The 17,776-nt window shown below is 44.7% G+C and overlaps 1 protein-coding gene across 1 annotated transcript in view; it reads left to right on the plus strand.

Moving 5' to 3' along the window:
- The first annotated feature begins 3,666 nt into the window (after positions 1–3,666).
- Positions 3,667–17,776, plus strand: part of LOC130127051 (dynamin-1-like) — a 308,168-nt gene continuing 294,058 nt past the window's right edge. The window contains exons 1-5 of the mRNA XM_056296600.1: positions 3,667–3,827; positions 16,120–16,193; positions 16,296–16,445; positions 16,561–16,764; positions 17,222–17,320. Coding sequence (XP_056152575.1) covers positions 3,667–3,827; positions 16,120–16,193; positions 16,296–16,445; positions 16,561–16,764; positions 17,222–17,320 — 688 coding nt within the window. The remainder of the gene's footprint in view (positions 3,828–16,119; positions 16,194–16,295; positions 16,446–16,560; positions 16,765–17,221; positions 17,321–17,776) is intronic.

Below are 17,776 nucleotides of genomic sequence, written 5' to 3' on the forward strand. Positions count from 1 at the left end.
GGAGTATGTGAACTTCGTGGCACAACACGCCACACCCGAAGCAATGACTCTCACTGAGATAAAAGACGGAACACTTAAAGACCCAGTCCTGCAGAAGGTCAGGACCCACGCTAGGGACAATACATGGTACGAAGCTGCAAGTGACACACTCCATGCTGAAACACTCAAGAAGTACAAACCAATCAGTAGTGAGCTCACTGTCGCACACTGATGACATCATCCTGCGAGGCACAAAGATTGTCATCTCTGCATCTCTTGAACACAGAGTGCTACAGCTAGCCCATGAAGGACACCAGGGCGCTATAAAGACAAAGACACTCCTCAGATCAAAGGTATGGTTTCCTAACATTGACCTGAAAGCAGAACTCACTGTCAAGACTGTCTAGCATGCCAGGCCAATCCACCCATAGCACAGTCGGAACCTTTGAAGACGTCCAAACTACCAGTAGCCCCTGGCATAATGTCAGTGCAGATTTCTATGGCCCACTCCCTACTGGAGAATACCTGTTAGCTATCATAGATGAATACACATGCTACCCAGCAGTTGACATTGTGAGATCCGCTTCAGACAACACAGCAATCCCAGCCATACAGAAAGAGTTCTCCATGTCTGGAATTCCGAGAAACCTAAAAACAGACAATGGCCCTCCGTGTTCACTCTGCGCAGTGATTCTCTGGCCTCTGCGACTGATAGAGTGAGCACCTGGTTTTCTGGGTGGCTGGGGATTTTTGTTGCCGGGTCAGTATTGTCCTTGTCGAAGCGGCCATAGAAATGATTTAGCTCGTCTGGCAGGGAGGCATCATGGACAGTGGGACCGCTATGGGAGCTTTTGTAGTCTGTGATAGAATGAATGCCTTGCCACATTAGCCGAGGATCAGAGTTATAGTGAAAGTGGTCCTCTATTCGTAGGGAATATGTATGTTTGGCTGTTCTGATGCCCTTTTTGAGGTTGGATCTGGCTGCGCTGTAGGCCTCGCAGTTACCTGAGTTGAACGCTGCATCCCGGACTTTCAGCAGCTGCCGGACCTCACTGGTCATCCAGGGTTTCTGGTTTGGAAAGGTGCGGACTGATTTTTTTGTTGTGACACTCACTCTCATTGCAAAAGTTAATGTAGGCTAGCATGGCAGATGTCTGTTCATTAATGTCTGTATAGGAGCCATGGGGAGCTGAATGTGCAAAAATACTCCAGTCTGTGTTTTCAAAACAGTCCTGGAGTTCAGAGACTGCTCCCTCTGGCCGGACAGTGATTGTCTTTACTGCTGGCTTGACCCGTTTTATTAGGGGTTTGTATGCTGGGACCAGAAACAGGCAGAGGTGGTCAGAATGCCCCAGATGAGGGCAGGGAGTAGCTTTGTGAGTCCTTGATGTTTGTATAGAGATGGTCCAGGGTGTTTTGTCCCCTAGTGGGGCAGGAGACATGCTGATGGAATTTGGGCAATACAGCCCTGAGGTTAGCCTGATTAAAGATTTGATAATGATTTAATAACGTTTCAGTGTTTTTTAATAATGTTTCAGTAATGTTTTAATAATGTTTTATTTTTTTAATAATCGTTTAATAATTATTTAATAATGTTTCAGTGTTTAAATAATGTTTCAATAATGTTTTAATAATCCATGAATCCATTAACTGAACCGCTTATCCTGCTCTCAGGGGGGATGCTGGAGGCTAGTCCAGCAGTCACTGGGCGGCAGGCGAATAATGTTTTTAATAATGTTTTAGTAATGTTTTAATGATGTTTTAATACTGTTTCTAATAATGTTTTTGATAATGTTTAATAATGATTTAATAATGTTTTAATAATGGTTTAATAATGTTTTTAATAATCTTTAATAATATTTTTGATGTTTTTAATAATTTTTTAATAATGTTTAATTATGTTTTTAATAATGGTTTAGTAATGTTTTAATAACGTTTTCAATAATGGTTTGATAATATTTTTAATAATGGTTTAATAATGTTTTAATAACGTTTTTAATAATGGTTTAACAATGTTTTTAATGTTTTAATAATAGTTTAATGACGTTTTAATAATGGTTTAATAATGTTCAATAATGTTTTTAATCAAGTTTTTAATAATGGTTTAGTAATGTTTTAATAATATTTTATAATGTTTTTAATAATGGTTTAATAATGTTTTAATAACGTTTTTAATAATATTTGATAATGTTTTTAATGTTTTAATAACGTTTTTAATAATGTTTTAATCGTGTTTTTAATAATGTTTAAATAATTTTTAATAATATTTTTAATAATGTTTTAATGGTTTAATGATGTTTTTAATAATGTTTTAATAATTTTCAATAATATTTTTAATAATGTTTTTATAATGGGTTAATAATGTTTTTGATAACGTTTATAATAATGGTGTAATAATGTTTTAACAATTGTTTAATAATGTTTTAATAATGGTGTAATAATGTTTTTAATGTTGTGGATGAATGTGTGACGTCAGGTGGTGGCTGGATGGTAGGTGATGTCAGTACATTTTTATGGAACTTGTCTGAATAATCTTGGAATTCAATTAATTTTTTCACGATCACTATGTATCTTTTAAATCAAGTGGAATTTTAAAATTCAAAATTCTCTCCCCTCCCCGTATCTCTCGCTCTCCCTCCTTTCCTCTCTCGCTCTCCCTCCCTCTCTCTCTCCCCCCTCTCTCGCTCTCTCGCTGTCTCTCGTTCTCCCTCCTTCTCTCCCCCTCTCTCGCTCTCCCTCTCTCGTTCTCCCTCCCCCCTCTCTCTCTCGCTGTCTCTCGTTCTCTCCCCCTCTCCCCCCTCTCTCGCTCTCCCTCTCTCGCTCTCCCTCCCCCCTCTCTCTCTCGCTGTCCCTCGTTCTCCCCCTCTCCCCCCTCTCTCGCTCTCTCGCTGTCTCTCGTTCTCTCCCCCTCTCTCGCTCTCCCTCTCTCGTTCTCCCTCCCCCCTCTCTCTCTCGCTGTCTCTCGTTCTCTCCCCCTCTCCCCCCTCTCTCGCTCTCCCTCTCTCGTTCTCCCTCCCCCCCTCTCTCTCGCTGTCCCTCGTTCTCCCCCTCTCCCCCCTCTCTCGCTCTCCCTCTGTCGTTCTCCCTCCCTCTCTGTCCCCCCTCTCTCTCTCGCTCTCTCTCGCGTCCTGTTTTGTGTGTATTTGCTGCCGCCTTGTGGACAAGTCTTGCTGTTACAGCAGAACGTCCAGCGGAGCTGCATCTCTGCATCACCTCCCTGCACCTCCTGCCGCTGCGGAGCGGAGAGAACAGGAGGCGGTTCATCCAGATGGGACATCCGGCTTCTCCCGTCAAGGTCACGGCAGATCGACTGGTTTTACCCGGAAACCGAGCGGAGATTTCAAATCCTGCTGCAAAACCCACCAGTCGTGACATCAACATTCAGCCCTGCAGAGAACCTGTCTGTCTCTCTCCGTCCGTCCGTCTGTCTGCAGCCCCCGTCTCCCTCTCTGTCTCTGTCTCTGTCTCTGTCTCTGTCTCTGTCTCTCTCTCTGTCTCTCTCTCTCTCTCTCTCTCTCTCTCTCTCTCTCTCTCTCTCTCTCTCTCTCTCTCTCTCTCTCTCTCTCTCTCTCTCTCTCTCTCTCTCTCTCTCTCTCTCTCTCTCTCTCTCTCTCTCTCTCTCTCTCTCTCTCGCTCTCTCTCGCTCTCTCTCGCTCTCTGCTTCTGGTGTCGCTGTCCGCGGTCGACATGGGGAACCGGGGGATGGAGGACCTGATTCCGCTGGTGAACCGAATGCAGGATGCCTTCTCGGCCATCGGACAGAACTCCACCCTGGACCTGCCGCAGATCGCAGTGGTGGGCGGGCAGAGCGCCGGGAAGAGCTCGGTGCTGGAGAACTTCGTCGGGAAGTGAGTACCGCTCCACCGGACGAGCTGGAGGGGAATGTTGTGTGGGAATGTAAGCTCCGGGTGAGGGGCAGGAAAATGTGGACCCCCCCCCCCCCCGAGGATTTGTCTGTTGGGTTCTAGTAGTCTGTTGGGTTCTAGTAGTCTGTTGGGTTCTGGTAGTCTGTTGGGATCTAGTAGTCTGTTGGGTTCTAGTAGGCCTCAGCCAGACCGCAGTGTGCAGGTGAAATTAAACTCCGCATGCAGGCAGAACGTCTTTTCTCTCCAAACCCCCTCATGTGGACCGGTTTCCTGTAAGGGACTGACTGATGGTCTGTCTTGGTGCCGGGCTTCCTCTGCTGCAGTATCACTAGTATCTAGTAGTATCAGTATCTAGTGGTATCAGTAGTATCGAGTAGTATCTAGTAGTATCAGTATCTAGTGGTATCAGTAGTATCACTAGTATCTAGTAGTATCAGTATCTAGTGGTATCAGTAGTATCACTAGTATCTACTAGTATCAGTATCTAGTGGTATCAGTAGTATCACTAGTATCTAGTAGTATCTAGTATCTAGTGGTATCAGTAGTATCACTAGTATCTAGTAGTATCAGTATCTAGTGGTATCAGTAGTATCACTAGTATCTACTAGTATCAGTATCTAGTGGTATCAGTAGTATCACTAGTATCTAGTAGTATCAGTATCTAGTGGTATCAGTAGTATTAGTAGTATCAAGTAGTATCTAGTAGTATCAGTATCTAGTGGTATCAGTAGTATCACTAGTATCTAGTAGTATCAGTATCTAGTGGTATCAGTAGTATTAGTAGTATCAAGTAGTATCTAGTAGTATCAGTATCTAGTGGTATCAGTAGTATCACTAGTATCTAGTAGTATCTAGTAGTATCAGTATCTAGTGGTATCAGTAGTATCACTAGTATCTAGTAGTATCAGTATGTAGTGGTATCAGTAGTATCAGTAGTATCTAGTAGTATCTAGTAGTATCAGTATCTAGTGGTATCAGTAGTATCAGTAGTATCTAGTAGTATCTAGTAGCATCAGTATCTACTGGTATCAGTAGTATCACTAGTATCTAGTAGTATCAGTATCTAGTGGTATCAGTAGTATCACTAGTATCTAGTAGTATCTAGTAGTATCAGTATCTAGTGGTATCAGTAGTATCACTAGTATCTAGTAGTATCTAGTAGCATCAGTATCTACTGGTATCAGTAGTATCACTAGTATCTAGTAGTATCAGTATCTAGTGGTATCAGTAGTATTAGTAGTATCAAGTAGTATCTAGTAGTATCAGTATCTAGTGGTATCAGTAGTATCACTAGTATCTAGTAGTATCAGTATCTAGTGGTATCAGTAGTATTAGTAGTATCAAGTAGTATCTAGTAGTATCAGTATCTAGTGGTATCAGTAGTATCACTAGTATCTAGTAGTATCTAGTAGTATCAGTATCTAGTGGTATCAGTAGTATCACTAGTATCTAGTAGTATCGGTATGTAGTGGTATCAGTAGTATCAGTAGTATCTAGTAGTATCTAGTAGCATCAGTATCTACTGGTATCAGTAGTATCACTAGTATCTAGTAGTATCTAGTAGTATCAGTATCTAGTGGTATCAGTAGTATCACTAGTATCTAGTAGTATCTAGTAGTATCAGTATCTAGTGGTATCAGTAGTATCACTAGTATCTAGTAGTATCTAGTAGCATCAGTATCTACTGGTATCAGTAGTATCACTAGTATCTAGTAGTATCTAGTAGTATCAGTATCTAGTGGTATCAGTAGTATCACTAGTATCTAGTAGTATCTAGTAGTATCAGTATCTAGTGGTATCAGTAGTATTAGTAGTATCAAGTAGTATCTAGTAGTATCAGTATCTAGTGGTATCAGTAGTATCAGTAGTATCTAGTAGCATCAGTATCTACTGGTATCAGTAGTATCACTAGTATCTAGTAGTATCTAGTAGTATCAGTATCTAGTGGTATCACTAGTATCACTAGTATCTAGTAGTATCTAGTAGTATCAGTATCTAGTGGTATCAGTAGTATCACTAGTATCTAGTAGTATCTAGTAGCATCAGTATCTACTGGTATCAGTAGTATCACTAGTATCTAGTAGTATCTAGTAGTATCAGTATCTAGTGGTATCAGTAGTATCACTAGTATCTAGTAGTATCTAGTAGTATCAGTATCTAGTGGTATCACTAGTATCACTAGTATCTAGTAGTATCTAGTAGTATCAGTATCTAGTGGTATCAGTAGTATCACTAGTATCTAGTAGTATCTAGTAGCATCAGTATCTACTGGTATCAGTAGTATCACTAGTATCTAGTAGTATCTAGTAGTATCAGTATCTAGTGGTATCACTAGTATCATTAGTATCTAGTGGTATCAGTAGTATTAGTAGTATCAAGTAGTATCTAGTAGTATCAGTATGTAGTGGTATCAGTAGTATCAGTAGTATCTAGCAGTATCTAGTAGTATCAGTATCTACTGGTATCAGTAGTATCTAGTTGGATCTAGTAGTATCAGTATCTAGAAGTATCAATATCTAGTAGTATCACTAGTATCAGTAGTATCTAGCAGGCATCCAGACTGCATTAGTCCAGCCATACACCACCCACACACCATCCATACACCATCCACACACCAACCATACACCATCCATTCACCATCCACACACCAACCATACATCACACACCATCCACCCACCATCCACACACCACCCTTACACCACCCACACACCATCCACCCATCATCCATACACCACCCACACACCATCCACACACCACCCATACACCATCCACACACCACCCATACACCATCCATTCACCATCCACACACCAACCATACATCACACACCATCCATACACCACCCACACATCACCATACATCACACACCATCCATACACCATCCACAAACCACCCATACACCACACACCATCCATACACCATCCACACACCACCCATACATCACACACCATCCATACACCACCCATACACCACCCACACCATCCACACAGCGTCCATACACCAGCCATACACAATCATCCACACATCATCCATACACCACCCTTACACCACCCACACACCATCCACACACATCCATGCACCATCCACACACCATCCATACACCACCCTTACACCACCCACACACATCCACACACTTCCATACACCATCCACACACCACCCACACACCATCCATACACCATCCACACACCATCCATACACCATCCACACACCACCCACACACCATCCACCCACCATCCATACACCACCCACACACCATCCCCACACCACCCATACACCATCCATACACCATCCACACTCCACCCACACACCACCCATACACCATCCACACACCACCCTTACACTATCCACACACCATCCACCCACCATCCATACACCACCCACACACCACAACACTTTGTTTTTGTTCCTGTAAGGCAGCTTCTCAGCAAATCAGCTGTGTGTGTGTGTGTGTGTGTGTGTGTGTGTGTGTGCAAGTGTGTGTGCATGGATGTGTGTGTGTGTGTGTGTGTGTGTGTGTGTGTGTGTGTGAGTTTGTGTGCGAGTGTGTGTGCAAGTGTGTGCATGGACGTGTGTGTGTGCGCGTGTGTGTGAGTTTGTGTGTGCAAGTGTGTGCATGGATGTGTGTGTGTGTGTGTGTGACAGTGATTTGTTTCTCTGTGGAGTGAAACCGTCAGCTGCTTGGGTCATTAAGCTGATGATAAGAACGAATGTGACAAAGGTGTTAAAATAGAGAACATACTCTTTCTTGTTGGTATGACGCCTGGCTGATGCTGTCCATACACACACACGCACACACACACACACAGTCCCGGCTGAGGTTGCTGACAGTAGAAAGAATTGTGGCTGCCAACCATGAGGCACGTGGTGCACCTTCTGTTCACGTGCTGATGAGAAGACGCGTTGATGGGGGTCCGCGGTGGTGGTGTAGCGGTCTAAGCATCGGATTTGTGTCGACGCAGTTGCCCACTGGGGACCGGGGTTAGCGCCCCGGTCTCGTCAGATCCGACTATGGCCGGACTCGATGAAGCAGCAATAATTGGCAGCGCTGTCTTCGGGAGGGGGCGGAGTCAGCTTGTGTCCGTCACATGACTAAGTCTGTGTGGGTGTGGGTGTGGGTGTGGGGGGGAGCAGTGGTTCGGCCTGGATTCTCCTTGTCACGGAAGTGGCGAGGCGTCTCCTTCCAGACTGCCGGCCGGAGAGACGCAGTTGGAGAACGCATGCAGTACGAGGGTGGGTGTCTGAACTAAAATAGGGGTCGACTGGCCACTAAATTGGGAGAAAAAAGGGAAAAATCCGAAATAAATTTGAAAGAAAGAGAAGACATGTTGATGTGGAGACATGTTGGTATGACTCGTGTTGATTAGAAGACATGTTGATGTTGAGACAGGTTGGTATGACTCGTGTTGATTAGAAGACATGTTGATATGGAGACATGTTGGTATGACTCATGATGATTAGAAGACATGTTGATGTGGAGACATGTTGGTATGACTCGTGTTGATTAGAAGACATGTTGATGTGGAGACATGTTGGTATGACTCGTGTTGATTAGAAGACATGTTGATGTGGAGACATGTTGGTATGACTCGTGTTGATTAGAAGACATGTTGATGTGGAGACATGTTGGTATGACTCGTGATGATTAGAAGACATGTTGATGTGGAGACATGTTGGTATGACTCGTGTTGATTAGAAGACATGTTGATGTGGAGACATGTTGGTATGACTCGTGTTGATTAGAAGACATGTTGATGTGGAGGCATGTTGGTATGACTCGTGATGATTAGAAGACATGTTGATGTGGAGACATGTTGGTATGACTCGTGTTGATTAGAAGACATGTTGATGTGGAGACATGTTGGTATGACTCGTGTTGATTAGAAGACATGTTGATGTGGAGACATGTTGGTATGACTCGTGATGATTAGAAGACATGTTGATGTGGAGACATGTTGGTATGACTCGTGTTGATTAGAAGACATGTTGATGTGGAGACATGTTGGTATGACTCGTGATGATTAGAAGACATGTTGATGTGGAGACATGTTGGTATGACTCGTGTTGATTAGAAGACATGTTGATGTGGAGACAGGTTGGTATGACTCGTGTTGATTAGAAGACATGTTGATGTGGAGACAGGTTGGTATGACTCGTGTTGATTAGAAGACATGTTGATGTGGAGACATGTTGGTATGACTCGTGATGATTAGAAGACATGTTGATGTGGAGACATGTTGGTATGACTCGTGTTGATTAGAAGACATGTTGATGTGGAGACATGTTGGTATGACTCGTGTTGATTAGAAGACATGTTGATGTGGAGACATGTTGGTATGACTCGTGTTGATTAGAAGACATGTTGATGTGGAGACATGTTGGTATGACTCGTGATGATTAGAAGACATGTTGATGTGGAGACATGTTGGTATGACTCGTGTTGATTAGAAGACATGTTGATGTGGAGACATGTTGGTATGACTCGTGATGATTAGAAGACATGTTGGTATGACTCGTGTTGATTGGAAGACATGTTGATGTGGAGACATGTTGGTATGACTCGTGATGATTGGAAGACATGTTGATGTGGAGACATGTTGGTATGACTCGTGATGATAGGAAGACATGTTGATGTGGAGACATGTTGGTTTGACTCGTGTTGATTAGAAGACATGTTGATGTGGAGACATGTTGGTATGACTCGTGATGATTGGAAGACATGTTGATGTGGAGACATGTTGGTATGACTCGTGTTGATTAGAAGACATGTTGATGTGGAGACAGGTTGGTATGACTCGTGTTGATTAGAAGACATGTTGATGTGGAGCCAGGTTGGTATGACTCGTGATAATTAGAAGACATGTTGATGCAGAGCCATGTTGGTATGACTCATGTTGATTAGAAGACATGTTGATTTGGAGATATGTTGGTATGACTCCTGATGATTAGAAGACATGTTGATGTGGAGACATGTTGGTATGACTCGTGTTGATTAGAAGACATGTTGATTTGGAGACATGTTGATGAGAAGACACATTGATGAGAAGACGTGTTGGTGAGAAGACATGTTGATGAGAAGACACGTTGATGACAAGACATGTTGATGAGAAGACATGTTGGTATGGCTCGTGTTGATGAGAAGACCTGTTGATGAGAAGACATGGTGATGTGGAGACATGTTGGTATGACTCGTGTTGATTAGAAGACATGTTGATGTGGAGACATGTTGGTATGACTCGTGATGATTAGAAGACATGTTGATGTGGAGACATGTTGGTATGACTCGTGTTGATTAGAAGACATGTTGATGTGGAGACATGTTGGTATGACTCGTGATGATTAGAAGACATGTTGATGTGGAGACATGTTCGTATGACTCGTGTTGATTAGAAGACATGTTGATGTGGAGACATGTTGGTATGACTCGTGTTGATTAGAAGACATGTTGATGTGGAGACATGTTGGTATGACTCGTGTTGATTAGAAGACATGTTGATGTGGAGACATGTTGGTATGACTCGTGATGATTAGAAGACATGTTGATGTGGAGACATGTTGGTATGACTCGTGTTGATTAGAAGACATGTTGATGTGGAGACATGTTGGTATGACTCGTGATGATTAGAAGACATGTTGATGTGGAGACATGTTGGTATGACTCGTGTTGATTAGAAGACATGTTGATGTGGAGACATATTGGTATGACTCGTGTTGATTAGAAGACATGTTGATGTGGAGACATGTTGGTATGACTCGTGTTGATTAGAAGACATGTTGATGTGGAGACAGGTTGGTATGACTCGTGTTGATTAGAAGACATGTTGATTTGGAGATATGTTGGTATGGCTCCTGATGATTAGAAGACATGTTGATGTGGAGACATGTTGGTATGACTCGTGTTGATTAGAAGACATGTTGATTTGGAGACATGTTGATGAGAAGACACATTGATGAGAAGACGTGTTGGTGAGAAGACATGTTGATGAGAAGACACGTTGATGACAAGACATGTTGATGAGAAGACATGTTGGTATGGCTCGTGTTGATGAGAAGACCTGTTGATGAGAAGACATGGTGATGTGGAGACATGTTGGTATGACTCGTGTTGATTAGAAGACATGTTGATGTGGAGACATGTTGGTATGACTCGTGATGATTAGAAGACATGTTGATGTGGAGACATGTTGGTATGACTCGTGTTGATTAGAAGACATGTTGATGTGGAGACATGTTGGTATGACTCGTGATGATTAGAAGACATGTTGATGTGGAGACATGTTCGTATGACTCGTGTTGATTAGAAGACATGTTGATGTGGAGACATGTTGGTATGACTCGTGTTGATTAGAAGACATGTTGATGTGGAGACATGTTGGTATGACTCGTGTTGATTAGAAGACATGTTGATGTGGAGACATGTTGGTATGACTCGTGATGATTAGAAGACATGTTGATGTGGAGACATGTTGGTATGACTCGTGTTGATTAGAAGACATGTTGATGTGGAGACATGTTGGTATGACTCGTGATGATTAGAAGACATGTTGATGTGGAGACATGTTGGTATGACTCGTGTTGATTAGAAGACATGTTGATGTGGAGACATATTGGTATGACTCGTGTTGATTAGAAGACATGTTGATGTGGAGACATGTTGGTATGACTCGTGTTGATTAGAAGACATGTTGATGTGGAGACAGGTTGGTATGACTCGTGTTGATTAGAAGACATGTTGATTTGGAGATATGTTGGTATGGCTCCTGATGATTAGAAGACATGTTGATGTGGAGACATGTTGGTATGACTCGTGTTGATTAGAAGACATGTTGATTTGGAGACATGTTGATGAGAAGACACACTGATGAGAAGACGTGTTGGTGAGAAGACATGTTGATGAGAAGACACGTTGATGACAAGACATGTTGATGAGAAGACATGTTGGTATGGCTCGTGTTGATGAGAAGATCTGTTGATGAGAAGACATGGTGGTATGAAGACATGTTGATGAGAAGACGTGTTAATGAGAAGAAATGGTGGTGTGAAGACATATTGGTGAGAAGACATAATGATGAGAAAACGTGTTGGTGAGAAGAAATGTTGATGAGAAGACACGTCGATATGGCTCGTGTTGATGAGAAGACGTGGTGGTGTGAAGACATGTTGATGAGGAGACGTGTTGATGAGATTTGTTGATGAGGAGACGTGTTGATGAGGAGACATGTTGATGAGAAGACGTGTTGATGAAGAGACGTGTTGGTGAGAAGATGTGTTGATGAGAAGACATGTTGATAAGAAGACATGTTGGTGAGAGGACATGTTGATGAGAAGACGTTGATGAGAAGACATTATGAGGAGACGTGTTGATGAGGAGACGTGTTGTTGAGAAGACATGTTGATGAGGAGACATGTTGATGAGGAGACGTGTTGGTGAGAAGACGTGTTAATGAGAAGAAATGGTGGTGTGAAGACATGATGGTGAGAAGACATAATGATGAGAAGACGTGTTGGTGAGAAGAAATGTTGATGAGAAGACACGTTGGTATGGCTCGTGTTGATGAGAAGACGTGTTGACGAGAAGACATGTTGGTGAGGAGACGTGTTGATGAGGAGACATGTTATTGAGAAGGCGTGTTGATGAGGAGACGTGTTGATGAGGAGACGTGTTGATGAAAAGGCATGTTGATGAGGAGACGTGTTGATGAAAAGACGTGTTGATGAGAAAACATGTTGATAAGAAGACACGTTGATAAGGAGACGTGTTGATGAGAAGATGTGTGATGAGAAGACATGTTGATGAGAAGACGTGTTGATGAGGAGACATGTTGATGAGGGGACATGATGAGGGGACGTGCTTATGAGGAGACATGTTGATGAGGAGACGTGTTGATGAGGGGACATGTTGATGAGGAGACGTGTTGATGAGGGGACACGTTGATGAGGGGATGTGTTGATGAGGGGACGTGTTGATGAGGGGACGTGTTGATGAGGGGACGTGCTGATGAGGGGACATGTTGATGAGGGGACGTGTTGATGAGGAGACATGACAGTATGGCCCATGGATGGCACGACTGGTTGTCCTCCTGATAAATTCAACAGCAGGGAGGCGCAGCTCGGGGGGCTTGGAGGGAGGTGTTGATGACCGCCAGCCCCTCTGAGCTGTCTGTCATGCGGGGCGTCTCACGCGACGACACCCGTGTGACGTAGGCAACACACGTGGTGTCCAGCGCGTCACACCAATCAAATATGAGGCGAGGAGAACGACGACACGCCGGCGTGAGAAGCCAAACTCTCTGGACAGACTGGACAGAAGCTGGGACGAGATGTCCTGACAGCACTGACACCTTTACCCTTACCCGCACCTCCAAGTCTGTCCTCTCCATCTTAACCCCCCATATCCTTTATATGGAGACCTCCATCTCTGTCCTCTCCATATTAACCCCCTCATATCCTTTATATGGACACCTCCATGTCTGTCCTCTCCATCTTAATCCCCCCCATATCCTTTATACATGGACACCTCCATGTCTGTCCTCTACATCTTAATCCCCTCAGATCCTTTATACATGGACACCTCCATCTCTGTCCTCTTCTCTCTCTCTCTCTATGTCGCTCTCCCCTCCCCCCCTTCTCTCTGTCACCCTCTCTCTCTCGCTCTATGTCGCTCTTTGTCTCTCTCCTATTGGTCAGTTCTGCATCACATCACATGCTACAGTTGTGATGGAAACAATGCTGCAGGACAAAGGAGAGATGACAGACGAGGGATGAGGATGAGGGATGAAGAATAAGAGATGAGGGATGAGGATGAGGGATGAAGGATAAGAGATGAGGGATGAGAGATGAGGAATGAGGGATGAAGGATGAGGGATGAGGGATAAGGAATGAGGGATGAGAGATATGGTATGAGAGATGTAGGATGAGAGATGAAGGATGAGAGGTGAGGGATAAGAGATAAGGTATGAGAGATGTAGGATGAGAGATGAAGGATGAGAGATGATGGTTGAAAGATGAAGGGTGAGAGATGAGAGATGAAGGATGAGAGATGATGGGTGAGAGATGAAGGGTGAGAGATTATGGATGAGAGATGAAGGGTGAGATGAGGGATGAGGGATGAGGGATTCCTGCAGAACATTGCCTCTACATCTACTTCCCATAACAGTACTAAATCAATGTTTCGTCCCCATTTGTTCCAGACGTTTGTAGCTTGGTCACATGTGGTCAGTGGTGAAGACCGGTCTGTAGACTCGCCTGTCCTGTTTTGACCTCTGATAGAAAACGGGTGTGTTCACTGGCTGACTGTATCCTGTGGCACCACACCGTACAGACAGGCTTATTTACAGTCTTTTGATATTTATTTACCACTGTAGTCACACACACTTACACACACACACACACACACACACACACACACACACACACACACACACACACACACACACACACACACACACACACACACACACACACACACACACACCAAACCGAGTGGTTTCTATACATCTTGTGTATGACTGCTTGTCAACATCTGTGCCAACAAGAAATCAGGAATCAGGAACATCTTATTTTTCATTTCACTTCATGCACTTGCGTACGTGAATTGAAACGAAATGCTGTTTCCCGCAGCCCACAGCAGTACAGCACCAAGACAACTACACATCCAAAACCCACAAGAACGCACATATCCACACTAAACAAAACATCACTGTCCAAGGGAACGAACACCAGCCAGGATGACTGTCGGACCTGCATGGGCTAGCAGTTAGCTTAGCCTGCCCCGCTCTCTCAGCCATCAAACGAAGACAAACTTAGACGCAGACGTGGACAAAGACACTGCATGGACGGTACTGGGTGAGGCCGCCGCAAATCTGAATTCGCGCCGCCATCTTCCCACACCGGAAGAACAGCAGCAGAGTTTAACTGCCGCCCGGCAACCCCAGGTTCATCTGTCATCCTTCCTTCTGTGGACACATGTAGTGTTTTGTTTTGTTTGGGTTTGTTTCCCCCCTTCCCCCCTCCCCAATTATACCTGGCCAATCACCCCATTTTCTGAGCCGTCCCGGTCTCTGCTCCACCCCCTCTGCTGATCCGGGGAGGGCTGCAGACTACCACGTGTCTCTCCGACCGACCAGAGGAGGCACTAGTGCAGCGACCAGGACACATACCCACATCCGGCTTTCCACCTGCAGACACGGCCAACTGCGTCTGTGGGGACGCCCGACCAAGCCGGAGGTAACACGGGGAATCGAACTGGCGATCCCTGTGTTGGTAGGCAACGGAATAGACCGCCACGCCACCCGGATGCCACCCGTATGGCTTTGATCAAATCTTTGCAGCTACTTAATGTTCTGTTGTTATGAGACAGATACTGGATGTCTACCATCACTAGCTGTCCCTAGTGCCTGGTGGTAATGACATGCTCCTGTGGTTCTGAAGATCTTCTAGGGTTTTTACAGTGGACAGCAGCATGTGTCCATTCCAGGACATATTCCAGGAGCACAGCCTTGTATTGTAGCACGCCATCAGCATAGCGTCACCGGTGACGAGTAGCCAATCAGTGGGGACGTTCTGTAACCACAGGTTACAGCGGTTATAACTCAACACTAGCCGAGCCCATCGGCGTATCTAAGATTTCATTTACTGGCCGCTCTGGTGGGAGGTTCGTATCCCAGACTCGCCGTAACCGGTCACGGCCAGAGCGTCCACGGGGTAAGGCCTTCATTAGGCCACCCTTACCCAAGGGATAGTGGGTGTAGATCGGTGTAGTGTTCGGGGACTCGTCGTTCTCCAGCGACCCCTCTGGCTCACCCTGGCGCCTGCAGCCAAGCAACCGAAAGCATTCTCCCTACGCCTCCTTCGCGGCCTGAAGGTGATGCAATCCATGCGAGGCTTCAGTGTGTAAACTAGCGAGAGAAGCCGACACGAGTTTGAAGGAAGCTGGTGTTACGCCTATCTCCTTCCTGTGGAAACGTGAGCCAGGGGAGTTATTCCACAAGAGTTCCGGCCATATGCCACTGGGTTAATCGGCAGGGATAAGGGGAAAACTAGAAACAAATAAATATTTAATTTACTGAACAGAGCAGCGCCACCGGAAGTAGTTTGCCCAATCTTCACGGGTCTTTAGAGCTGTTGTCTGCAACTAAAACAGAATGGGCTGAAGGAAGAAACTGAAGGTTCCTTCAGCCCATTCTGTTAGTTGCTTCAGCCCCTTAAATGTTAATACCGCTCTTTGTATAATGAGTTATTTTTGATCCATTCTGCTTCTTCTTCCTCCTCTCGATCAGGGACTTCCTGCCTCGTGGATCAGGCATTGTCACACGTCGCCCCCTGGTGTTGCAGCTCATTAACTGTCCTGCAGGTAAGAGCGCAGATAAAGGGATTCCTGAGAAAGATGTTGATGTTGCATGTGGAGTTGACTTCCTGTTTCCTGTCAGTTGACTTCCTGTTTGTCATGTGCCAGAGTACGCAGAGTTCCTGCACTGTAAAGGCAGAAAGTTTACTGATTTTGACGAAGTCCGTCTGGAGATCGAAGCGGAAACGGACCGAGTCACTGGACAAAACAAAGGAATCAGTCCAGTACCCATCAATCTCCGAGTGTATTCTCCAAATGGTAAGACACACACACACACACACACACACACACACACACACACACACACACACACACACTATTACACCTAGATATACTAGACATCCTGCCAAACATGCTCTTCTGTGCTCTCCAGTGTTGAACTTGACCCTGGTTGACCTTCCTGGGATGACGAAGGTGGCGGTTGGGGACCAGCCGGTGGACATCGAGCACCAGATCCGGGACATGCTGATGCAGTTTGTCACCAAGGAGAACTGCTTGCTGCTGGCGGTGTCGCCAGCAAACTCTGACCTCGCCAACTCCGATGCCCTCAAGATTGCCAAAGAGGTTGACCCACAAGGTGTGTGTGTGTGTGTGCGTGTGTGCGTGTTTGGGGCGCAGCTGTGGTGGTTTTTGTTGGTGACCTAAAGAACCGATCCGTGCGACGGCACCATCCTGTCGGAGCAGGATGTGTTATTTAAAGGTGCAGTCAGTCAGGTAGGTCTTCTCACACAGCCAACACGTTTCACTGGGTTGTCATTGACACGTGACGGGCAGTTTACCAATGCTGCAATTCCTACTGGTCGCCGACAGGGGTCACTTGAGAAAACTGTTGATCATTGTACCTTTAACGTAATGATCAGGTTAATAAAATCGATCATATTCTAATATGAGCTGTGATTAACAAACTACAAACCAACCAACCTGATCTTCCTGACGTCACTTTCTCATAACCATCACTCCACCTGTGTGTGTCGGCGTGTGTGTGTGTGTGTGGGTGTGTGTGTGTGGGTGGGTGGGTGGGTGTGTGTGTGCAGGACTGAGGACCATTGGAGTGATCACTAAGTTGGATCTGATGGATGAAGGCACAGATGCCAGAGACATCTTGGAGAATAAACTGCTGCCTTTAAGGAGAGGTACAAACTCTCTGTCTCTGTCTCTCTGTTTCTGTCTCTCTGTCTCTGTCTCTCTGTTTCTGTCTCTGTCTCTCTCTGTCTCTGTCTCTGTCTCTATGTCTCTTTGTCTTTCTGTCTCTCTGTCTCTGTCTCTGAATTCAATTCAATTCAATATGTGCTTTATTGGCATGACATACATTTGTGTACATATTGCCAAAGCATGTAAAACAACAACAACACAAAGCAACAATGATTATAATAATAACAACAACAACAGTGTTTATAATAATAACAGGAACAACAACAATGATTATGATATTAAATAAGTATAGTAGCAATAGGTGCCGTCATCCACTATCTCTCAGGTTGTGGCAAGATAATATAAATCTTGCTGCAATGTTCGCCGCTGGCCCCCCTCCCAGGACCACCCACAGCTTACCTGCGTCGTCCATTTCCTGGTACTCTGGAATCACATGT

The sequence above is a fragment of the Lampris incognitus genome, chromosome 1, assembly GCF_029633865.1.
Source record: "Lampris incognitus isolate fLamInc1 chromosome 1, fLamInc1.hap2, whole genome shotgun sequence".
Classification (NCBI taxonomy): domain Eukaryota; kingdom Metazoa; phylum Chordata; class Actinopteri; order Lampriformes; family Lampridae; genus Lampris; species Lampris incognitus.